The sequence below is a fragment of the Lichenostomus cassidix genome, chromosome 2 (assembly GCF_008360975.1).
Source record: "Lichenostomus cassidix isolate B80296 chromosome 2, HeHo_3.0, whole genome shotgun sequence".
NCBI classification, from domain to species: Eukaryota; Metazoa; Chordata; class Aves; order Passeriformes; family Meliphagidae; genus Lichenostomus; species Lichenostomus cassidix.
This window is the reverse complement of record NC_139482.1, coordinates 23,288,106-23,299,306: the sequence shown is the minus strand read 5'-3', so window position 1 is coordinate 23,299,306 and position 11,201 is coordinate 23,288,106. Positions and strand designations below refer to the sequence as shown.

The 11,201-nt window shown below is 46.6% G+C and overlaps 1 protein-coding gene across 1 annotated transcript in view; it reads left to right on the top strand.

Annotated features, from left to right (window-relative positions):
* Window positions 1–709: 709 nt before the first annotated feature.
* CDK6 (cyclin dependent kinase 6) overlaps window positions 710–11,201 on the top strand; it is a 138,852-nt gene continuing 128,360 nt past the window's right edge. The window contains exons 1-2 of the mRNA XM_085050721.1: window positions 710–1,485; window positions 3,498–3,984. Of these exons, the coding sequence (XP_084906847.1) occupies window positions 3,752–3,984 (233 nt within the window). The 5' untranslated portion in view covers window positions 710–1,485; window positions 3,498–3,751. The remainder of the gene's footprint in view (window positions 1,486–3,497; window positions 3,985–11,201) is intronic.

The window sequence follows — 11,201 nt, the reverse complement described above, 5'->3', positions numbered from 1 at the left end:
TTTGGGTCCATCCCTTCCCAGTTAAACCAGTGTAAGAGGTGGTTCAGGAGCTGGATCATAATCATCCTTGAGGTCCGGAAGAGCATGTGCTGGAGGATACCAGCTGAGAGAACTGGGAACAAGGCCGTATGCTTTCCCCCCACGAAGACAGAGTCGATTGGTATTTGTTTTGTGATTTTTAAATTTTTTTCGTGCAGGGAATTTCAGTATTTGAAGAAACCAACTGCCTACAGAATATTCTCTGCATTGGAGAACGAGCTGCCCGTGCATCCTACTCCTCCGTACACCCTAGTCCCCCCTGCCCCATGCATCTCCAGCTGCAATCCTGTCGGGGCAACGACTTTGCTGTGATTGGGGGTTCTTCAGCAATGAAGTTTCTTGATGCTTCCCGAAAGCATTCATGGACGCTTACTTCCTGCCGGAGCTCTGCGCTGTGAATGGAAAGTAGCAAATTTAAAAAAAAAAAAAAGAAAAAAAAGAAAAAAAGACAAAAAAGAAAAGAAAAAAGCGCATAAGAATTCGCTTTTTTTCTGTAGGAAAGAAAAAAAAAAGTTATTTCCCATGATAGGGGCGGGGGAGGGGGGAGAAACCGAAACCCCAAAAGGGTTATTTCCCAGCGCCTCGCACGCTGAGCTCTAGGAATGAGTCAGGGCTCTCAGTGCTGCCGCAGCCGGCTGAGCCCGCGCCCGTGCAGCGCCGAGCGCGGCGGGGCCGGGCCGGGGCTGGGGCCGGGCCGGGCCGTGCCGGGACCCCCCGGGGCGCTCGCCCCGGGCCATGCCTGGCCGCGGCGCTCGCGGCGACCCTTGCGGTATGCGGCTGCCTTTGGCAGGGGCACATGAAGGATTTCATTGAGTGTGAAGACAGAGAGCAGAGACAGAAAGCAGAAGGAGGCGGCTGCAGCCTTTGTAGTCGGGGAGGAATGCGGAAATGTTGAAGCACTATGTCAAACTTTTTTGAAACGGGGTCAAGTCACATTCAGCCAGCGTGGGAAAGCAAGGGAAAAAAAAGTTGAGGAGAGGGAAAAAAAAAAAAAAAAAAAAAGGCAGCAAGCTGCTGCTGCTCCCAGGCAGAACAGAGGCCGAGGGAGCGAGCGAGGAGCGGCAGCGCAGCACCGGGGCGGCGGAGCGGCGGCGGCGCCGAGGGCCGGGTGCCCGAGCCCCGCACCTCAGGCTGCGGCCGGCGGGGCTGCGGTCGTGGCGCTGCAGCTCCCCGGGGGCCGCCGGCCGCGATTTTTATTTCGCGTTTTCCTTTTCCCCGGGCAGGGTGGGGGCGGGAGGAGCGGACGGGGGGACGAGTGCGAGCTCCTTCTGCGCCAAGGTGCAGCCCGGCGGCGGCGGCGGCAGGAGGATGCGAGCCGAGGGCGGTCGAGCCGCGGATCAGCTACCTGTGTGGCCCGGGCGGCCGCTGCCGGGACCTGCCGGAGACATCGCCATGTGAAGGGGCAGACCCCGGGCCGGCTCTCCACCCCGCCTCGCTCAATGGGAGGTTTGTGTTAGAGAGGACTCACCCCTTCCCTCCCCCCCCCTCCACCCCCCGGGGCTGAGGATTATTTGGGGAACTGGTGGCGGTGCAGGCGGTCGTGGCGCACACCAGGTAACGCGGGGCGCCCATGTGCTCCGCGCAGCCGGCCCCGCGGCGTGGCCCACACGCCGCCCCCTCCCCGCCCGGCCCGGGAGCCCACACCGCGCACCCCCCTCCCCAGCGGGCGGCACCGCGGACGCGTCCCTTCGGCGGCCGGGCCGGGGCAGCGCGCCCCGCGGTGCCGCCACAACGCCCTCGGGGTCGGCGCGGGGACGCGGAGGGGCCCGCGGGGGAAGGGGTGCCCTCAGGGGGAGCCGCCGGGGGGGTCCCTTCGGTGTCCTGCCGAGCAGCGGAGCCGGGCCGCCCCCCCGCCCCGTTCGCTGAGAGGAAGCGCGGGGACGCGGCTCCCCGCGTGTCCCCCGCCGCCACCCCCCGCCGCCTGCGGGGCGCCCGCGGAGGGTAGTTCGGCGGGGGCGGCGGCGCGGCGGGGGCAGCGGCGGCCGGGGCAGCCCCGGTGCCCTGCCGTGCCCGGGGAGGGCGAGCACGGGTAAGTTTCCACGCGGCCGCGCCGCAGCAGAGGCCCGCCGGCCCCGCCGCCACGCACGCGCGGCGCCGCTGCCCGCCGCCCGGGGGCGCCCTGCCGGCGGCGCGGGGCGGGAGGGACTCGGGGCGGGCTGGGATCCCGCAGCGGCGGGGGCGCGCGGGGCTCCCCGCTCCGCCGGGCTCGGGCCGGGCAGGGCTCCCCTCGCCGTGGCCCGCGCTCGGTGGCGCCCGGTGATGCTGCGGGCGGGGGCGCGGGGCTGCCCGGTGGCTGGCGCGGTGCGGTGGCAGCTGTGCTGGGAGCTGAAGCCGGCGAGGCAGGGAGCCGCCTCTGGCTGCAGCCGGGGAGAAGGGATGAGCAGCGGGCACAGGTTTCCTTCAGATTGCGCTTTCCATTTGCAGCTAAGGTGTCAGATCAGCCTAAGTGTGTGGCTTTGTGCGTGAATCCCACTTAGGGGGTCCCCGACTGAGCTATCTAGGGGTGTTTCATCCTATCACGGTAAAACTGCCGTGTAGAAGATCTCTACAGTCCTGGAGGTCACAGTATCGCTGTATTAAAAAAGGTCTGGGGTAAGGAAGGAATTGTTGTGGAGCTTTGTGAGGGGAGAGGATTTGCCCAGTCCTGCAGAAAGTGGATGAAACTGGATGCAGAAGGAATTGCTTCTGCTCTCTGGCCTCATGCACTCCACAGCAGAGCATGCTGTTCCTGAAGACATCTTTCACCGTGCTGCTTTGCAAGGACCTGCCAGTGACACATGTAGCAGTATCTACAGCCAAAACCCTTGCTTGTTTGCTAAAGTGCACATTTCTGAATCTACTTCAGCACACAGTGCTTCATAACATGTTATTGTCATTTAAATATAAGTATTTCGCCTCTCCACAGGCACTTTGAGGCAAGACCTTGTTTCTTGCGATGTGCTCATGATTGTGTTCATAAAGGGCTTAGCACAGGAGAGAGCAGACCAAGGCAGAAACCTCCAAATGCAATTACTTGCAAGTGACAGTAATATAGCATGGGATGTATCTCCAAGACTCCACCATGTTCAACGGAGAAGCCTTTGAGTCCCGAAGTCCTGACATAAGTTCTTGGACATAACTTCTCACACGTGCATGGTTAGCTCTGCCATCGCCATTGCCCATATCTCATGGGGTCATCTTTTTTAGCCCATTGTTCAGTAAAACCCCTCAGTGTGCTGTTGCTCTGTAGCCATGCGCCCGGCCATCTGCACAGACCATGATAACTTTGTAGTGTATCAGCCACTTTGGGTTGTTGATACATATGTCACCCTCATGGTTCATATCTTTCCGCCAGGATTTTATTTTGCTTCGCTTCGCGTGTAGCTATCTGCTGTATTAGCTTAATTTTAGCAGGTTTTGAACAATGCAAAGTAATGAAGTAAACTAAACTAATTTTTCTTGCTTGGTTTGTCCTCCAGATTTAATTGGCTTTACACAGGCAATGCTCCCAAAGACTGTATGATAATTCCTGGTGGCCGAAAGAGGAGGCACACTGTGGCCAGTACAGAAAAGGAACGAGAACAGGAGGGCAAGAGCTTCCTACTGCCTCTCTGGCAGAGGTACCAAGTGCGTGGCCAGTCTGCACCCAAGCAAAGTACTGGTTTTCAGAAAGTAAGGGAGACTCAGAGCCACCTCGAGGCACTTGGAGAGGAGGAAGAGGACTGGTGCCAGCATGGATAAGGACAGCACAAACCTGGCTGACCAGCAGTATGAATGTGTGGCTGAGATTGGGGAAGGAGCCTACGGGAAGGTGTTCAAAGCCCGAGACTTGAAGAATGGAGGTCGCTTTGTTGCGCTGAAGCGGGTGCGGGTGCAGACCAGCGAGGAGGGAATGCCGCTGTCCACTATCCGAGAGGTGGCGGTTTTGAGGCACCTGGAGACATTTGAACACCCCAACGTGGTCAGGTGAGGAAGTGGGGCCAGTGTCCTGATCAGTGGGTCCTGCGTTTAGCACATGAGTTGGGCAAGTAGGAGTTTGGGGCCATAAATGGAATGGACACTAGTTTGGGTTTGTGGCTGAAGTGAGCACTAAACTGTGTACATGAAGTGTGGTTTGAGGTTTCAACAGGCCATGGTGCTGCCTGCCAGACCTCACCTCATCCCTGTGCATTGCCTCCCACACACACAAACACCCATCTCCAGAGGCATAGGTGTGTGATTTAAGTGTTGGAATGGATGGGAAGGGAGCCATATATATACTATTTCCTCAGGCATTAGAGAAAATGAAAAAAGTCCAACCTCTCCCTGGTTTTGTCTGAACTAATAGTCCTGCCAGCTGCAGCTGATTTTTAGCAGCTCTGTACATTATAGAAATGGCAAGAATGAGAGCAGTAGTGGAATGTGCATTCTGCATTTTTTGATGCTTTTATAGAGAGCTATAGATATTGTGATTAAAGAGAAGTAACAGCTTAAGACTTCAAGCTTCTCAGGCAGCCTTATGGTGGAGGTACTAATTTTCACCATGAGCTGCTGATTGTGCTACCAGGAGGGCAGAAGTACAGGTGCCACAGGTTGCTCACAAAATGGTGGCAGTGGCCTCAGGATCTCCTTTCTGTTGCGTCGATAGCATAAGTCCTGGATAAATTACCTGTGCTCTCAATGGTAAGGCTAGCCCTATTGTAACCTCTTGCATTTTTCTGTAGCTAAAAACCTTCAGCAGCCCTTCAGCATCTTTTGTTAATATTATGAACTTGAAGAAATAAGTTTCATTTTGCAGATACCAGATGGAAACTGGTCAGGATCTTGCTGGTGGTGGTAAGAGTATTCCCCGTTCTTTGTGTTACTTGCACATTTATTACAGAGCAAAAGGAAAACATTTTGTACCTCACACCAAGACTCTTTCAGTCCTAGAAAGATAGATACTCTGAAGTTAGAGGTGACTTTCAAAATGCCTTGCACCTGAAATCATCCTTTTTTGTAGGGTCTGAGATGAGGGGATGTTTATTAGGTGCAAGAGGAAAGATGAGACAGAGAACAATAAATTACAAAAGTCAATAGGTAGAGATGAATTAATTTTTGTTCATTTCAAGGCAGCATAATGTAACAGTCTCCTTTATGTCAAAGTTGAATAGGCAAAGTATATGTATTCTGAAATGCTGATCATGGGGCGCATGTCATTGGTCTCACTTTAGTGAGCAATGGGAAACATACAGGCTGCAGCTCACACCTCCATTGTTCATCAAGCAAATCCACAATTCTGTTAACAACCATTCTTTTGGCTGGCACCAGGTAATGCCAGAAGCTTAGTCAGCATCTTTCAAAACTGGGGATATCTTTGTGTGGACATCATATGTTTGATCACTGAATCAAGTGGCTTGGCTTAGAGGACCACACACAAGGTTCTTCCTTGGCAGTAGAGTGATAATTGGGAGTTGTCAAAATCTTATAAATTAAACCCATTAATTTATGAGAGGAAATGCAGACATAGTTGTTCAGGTGTAGGCATTTATGTATTTGAAAGCTAAATCTTGTTTGGGAATAGTTCATTCAACGTAACAGTAATTAAGAATTTTTCCACCATTGACATCTTCCCATGTCATGTAAAAGATTTTTTAAGAGCTTTCTAAACTTGAATGCAGCTAAATCATGAAAATAAAGTTCTTGTTTTCCAAAGAGCTGTTTGAAGAACTGACTATGTAACTGCAGGCTTCTTTTACTTGATTTAAGTGAAGTTGAATCTCAACAGAGCATTGCATAAATACATTGAAGCTTCAAATATTTTTACAAGCTTGAATGAAAGCTAATTCTCTGCAAAACAGTGAGTATTTCAACCAGCAATATGAGAATGTGATTTCAGTATAAAAATCTGTGAAAATGTGTTCCAGGTCCTCATAGTGGTGTTGCAAAGCCTGTACCTTTTGCCATAAGCAGCATTTCAGACACAAGGGACTGGTTGGTGATGTATCAGGGTGCCTGGGATATTGGTTGCACACCTTTTTCCACAAAAAGACAGGGCAAGATAAGTAGTTTTAAACATCATGTCTTCTAAAATGGGAGGAATGCTGCTCAAATCTCACATCCTTTGTGCGTTTTTTGATCTGTAGAGCAATTATCTGGAGCCCTCTGGAGTGACCAAAATCATATCCTTAAAATGGAAAAAATACTTGAAAATATTTAAATGGCCCAGTTCTGTTACAAAATGTGGCAGGAGAGTTTGCAGTTTATCAAAATTAAGCATCTATTTTTGTATTATGTAAATATACTCAGAAAAGGAAATACTATAAAAGAAGTTCTGCAATTTTAAGCAGCTGATCTAACTGTACTTACTTATTGAAAATATTATGCTCAAAAAAAGTTAATTGTTTGGGCATGCATTCTGAAAAGTGCTATCATGTTCAGGCCAATAAATAAAAACAATGCCAAATGCATTGTCTGTATACTGGATTAAAATGTACATTGTTTTCACAGCACTGGGATAACAGCACGAATATTTAAAACCAAATATTTTTTATTTTGAGGGGGCATCTAGCTTTTTTTCTGGATATTACAGGCAGCTAGCCTGAGAGAGCTAAGTTGGAACTGCAAATACTGTGTTTCTGAGTAGTGGCATGTGTGGTCCATGAGTCGCTCAATGCAAACCAGCAGTCATTCTGTGAGTCAAAATTTAGGCAGGCTTTGTACAGATGAGCTGCACAGGCCCTATGCTCTGCTGTCATGCTCTGGCATCAGTTGACAGCAATGGCAGACATCACAGGCCACATGGACTTAAGCTAAGTGTCAGGTTCAGATGGCTTCTCCAGAGAGTACAGGAAGGAGCTCAGCTGCCCATGGCTTCTCTGTTGCCATGAAATGGTGCTAAACATGAAGAACAGTGTGGTAAGGAGAGACCCAGTACTTTCTAGGCAGAGGTAGAGCTCCATGGCTTTGCTGGTCATACAAGCAGGATTCAGGACCAGCATTGCTACTCCGGCCCAGGTTTGTCTAAACTGTTGTAGATTCACTTCCTCTGGGAGGTGGTTAGAGCCAAAATAGGTTTCCAGTGCTTGGCATGAGGGTTGGAAAAGAATTTTCTCCATGAAGGAGAAATGTCTAAATAGCTCAGAATAATTTTAAACATAATATTTATCATATTTTTCCATGCTGCTGCTTGCTAATTATGAGAGCTTTGTTTCGTGTTCCTTTGTCTATGATTTCTGTATTTGTACAATGAAGAGATGCATTTTTTACAGCACAGTTGCTTTTACAAAGATAGGTAATGAAATTAGGTAAGACTTCACTGCAGAATAAAATAACACAGGGTGCAAGAAAAGAATCAAAGGGAAATAAAATCTTCATCTGAACAGTGATGGTAATGAAAATCTGTACTGTAATGAAAATAAGGCCTGGAGGATTGATCTCAAATTTTGTGAGACTGTTAAGAATGGTGTCTAGAAAGGCATGGGGAAAAGGCAGTAAAGATAATTGCTATGGGCTTAAAATCCTTTCCTGTTCACATTTGCCCTTTGTATAGAGCTTCTCTCTGCCAGGACACCTTACTCTGTTCTGTTTATTTTCACAAAACAAAGTTAAAAATAGAATCTTGAAGAGTAAAGCTTACTGTAAATTCCTCTAAAATTAGGTATGTCATGGGCTTGGAAAAGTCCCTTGTAACTGGTAGGACGATCAAGGTGCTCTTCTAGCTTATCTTTCAGATACTAATATGTAATGCTTTAACAAAACTTTTAATATATACAGTAGGTAAATCTGGCAAAAGTTGGTCCAGCACTTATATAGCTTAGTGCTGTTCTGGTTGGGAAAAATGAAATATATGTAGATAAAGAACAGAACAGACTTTGCCAGGAATAAATGACATACTAGATTCAGGAAATTCCTGTGTGTAAAACTCTGCTGCAAGATATCTGTAAAAATTCTTCTTGTGATTATAATGCTAAATTCAACTGTAACTTGCATTCATTTTATCTGTCTCCTGCTGGTAATCAGATGAATAATTTTCCCCATATCTTAATCATCATCACACTCTGAATTTGCACTCTGGGAAGGTGATACACAAGACAGACTACTGTAATTCTTGCCATGCTTGTTTTCTATCATATTTATATTTAACAGTTTTAATAGCATTAAACCTTAAGCAAATTTAACAAACATGCAAAGCTGTATATTTTTGCTTCCTATGTCATAACTTTATTTCATAAATACAACTTTTTTAGTATTTTCATAGTTTGGTAACTATTCAATTTTAAAATAACCAAAATTATATTGAATACGACCTATTAATCTAGTCTGGGTTGTTATTTCAAAGGAAAGTGTCAGAGATCTTGCCATTCAAAGTGATCATAACCATATAAGAATTAAAAATCTTAATTCTCTCCCTGTTACTTTGAAGAATATGTGCTCCAGCTTATTGACTTAGGTTCTCCAGAATGATCCACCTAGCTGGAAGTCTAACTCTGTTTCTCCTTCTTTTTGCTATAGAAATCAGTGGGGGAACACAGTAATTACGACTATTTGCACAGTTACACCATGTTCAAGTTTTTATGTTATGTCCATGGAACTATAAATGCACTGTAAACTGCTTTCTGTGGTACAGCAATCATGTCATGCTGGTTTTCCCCTGCTTTTGCAGTCCAGTGGTCCATGCTGTTGTCTCTTGGTTTGCACTTGAGTGCTTGATGGAGCTCGTCAACTGATTGCCTTGGCAAGGCCACCTGAGTGTGGGGTAGAGAGGCAGGCACACACGTCACTCCTCCATCCCCATGTAGGCTGACATAAAAACCAGCACTTGCTTGACCTTGCTTAGGGGTCCCAGAAGTGTATAAATGGCTTGGGGCTTAAAATTTCTTTATATGTTGAAGGTCTTTTTATCAGTGTCTTATAAAGTGTTATAAGTGTTCCCTGTCTGACGTGATAGAACATTCAGAATGTATCAGTAGCGCCTCATCAATACCTAGCTAACCTTTTGCAAGGCAATTTGAGCATGTAGGTGTTTTGCTTTTTTCTGTTTGTTAAACGGAAATTGTGGGGGAGCATACACAGGGAAAAATTTCAGAAGGCAGTAGCTAATTTTATTTCTCTTTCTACTTTTTGGTGATGCTGGTGTTGGCTTCTGGCTTTATTACTGTACTGTTAATAAGCTGAAAGGATGATCTTCTCAAAATCATTGAGATGTTCCATCCTGTCAAGTGAAACATTTCTATTTTAGGGGGTGTTTGTCTCTAGTGCATTCTGCTTCCTTCCTTCTTTTTTCTGCCAAGCTAATGTTAAACTTCTAGTCTGTGAGGTCATTCTTGCACATCAGCAGTGTGCTGTATTGTGCGATACAATTTATTTTTGTGTAGCATCACTCAGTATGGCATCTGGCAGGCCCCTGGAGACAAAGAAATGGTGATCTTTACATTGCTAGTTAGAGAGATTCTCTTGCACACAGAAAGAGTAAAATAAGATGCAGGGATGTGGAGCAGAAGAATCTGAACTTGAAACTTGCCAAGTATTTGTGTGGCAGATGAATCTCAGCTGAGGTAGAAATGGTGGATGAGTAATGGGAAGGAAAAACTGAATGAGCTTCAGAGTCCATTTTAGTCTCACACAAACAGGATGGTCTTCAAGGCAGATGTGAAGACGGGAAGTGCCTTGGCAGGAGAAAGGCATTTCCAGGCCGGAGAGCAGTTTTGGTCAGAGGGGAAGGGAGATCATCCCTGCACTGACTGACCACTGCAAGGAGGGACACTGCAAAGGTCTTGGGAAGGAAGGGACTGCCTGCCTGGAAATACGGCTTTTCTGATGGCAGGAGGGCAAAGGGCAGTGATGTGGTAGCCACTGGACAGGGTACATAGGACTTGGAGAAATTTGTTAAGTTGGCAGATGGCATTGGACAGAGAGTGGACATGAATGCTGGCCTGTCGTCATCTGCTTGGAACCTTACAGAGTGAGCGTGCATAGGGAAAACAAGGATATTCTTGCTGACCATATGAATTGTTTATTAGTTATGGATGTGATGATTTAGTTTTAATACATGATCTGGCAGAAACAGGACAAGATAAGAGCATGGCAGGAAGGAAGGGTTGAGTATGCAACGGACTTCTGAGCCTTAGGAAATTCAGTGTCTGGAGTGAGTACAAGAGCATTTTAAGAAAGTATTTTATCTCATTCTAAATCTACATGTTTCCAGTCTTTATGTGAGTAAATGTTAGTCATTTTAGATTATGTCCAGTGCTCCCTTCCCTCTTTAAATCTATGGATGGTTATGTCTGTGCTGCTCTTGGAGAGATTTAGTCTTGCTGGGTCCTGCCAGCAAGACTAAATCCAGAATGGATTTCCAGAATGGAAAACCAACTTCTTTCACCACAGCCATTGCTGATGACAGGCTGTGACTTCCAGGCAAGGGAATGGAGTGGGGTCCAGGATTCAAAACTGAGCCTTGAAAAGGTCAGGAGGGTGGATATCCACACCTGGGACTTGGGACTTTCCAGTTTGCTTCATGGTACTTATTCTGGCTGGAGTGTGGAACAGAGCAGGGAGAAGAAAAGTGCTTTCCCAGTGTCTGACAGAGAGTAGGCTGGACGTGGAGTCTGTGACTAAGTCACTCACTCAGGTGTGCTCAGTGGGATTTAAGCCATTGTTTGAAGCTTAGCACAGGTCTAAGTGCATTATCAAATAGAAATAGCTATGCTACCAAGAATGCACTGAATTTTAGAACATCTTTCTGGGTAAAGTTCAGGGGCAATTTACATCAGAATATGAATCACAGATACTGATTCTTATTCATGTATTGGATTAAAGCCTTATTTTTAGAGAATATTTCTCTTAAAAGTTAAAATTAATCATGCAGGATAAGTAATATAACCATGCTGACAATGCACTAAAATGGATTTGACATGGAGTGATTATTTGTCATTGTAATAATTCTTAGGTGATGTAATTTAGTTCTGAAGTTTTAAAATGATTTTATAAAATTTCATAACAGTAAATAAAATAGAAGTTGCAGTTAATTCCAAAACTTTGCTGTATATAGTCAACTTAGTTTTCATTCTTGGTATGAAGCCTAGTTGTTTTCCAGTATTGCTGAGCAAGCTGATTCTTAATGATCTAACAAATTATCAAAAGAGAAGTGTGCCCATATATGTATATAACTAAGCCAAGTTTTTTCTTTTAAAAGAGAGGAAATTTCTCCACCTACACCTGTTCTT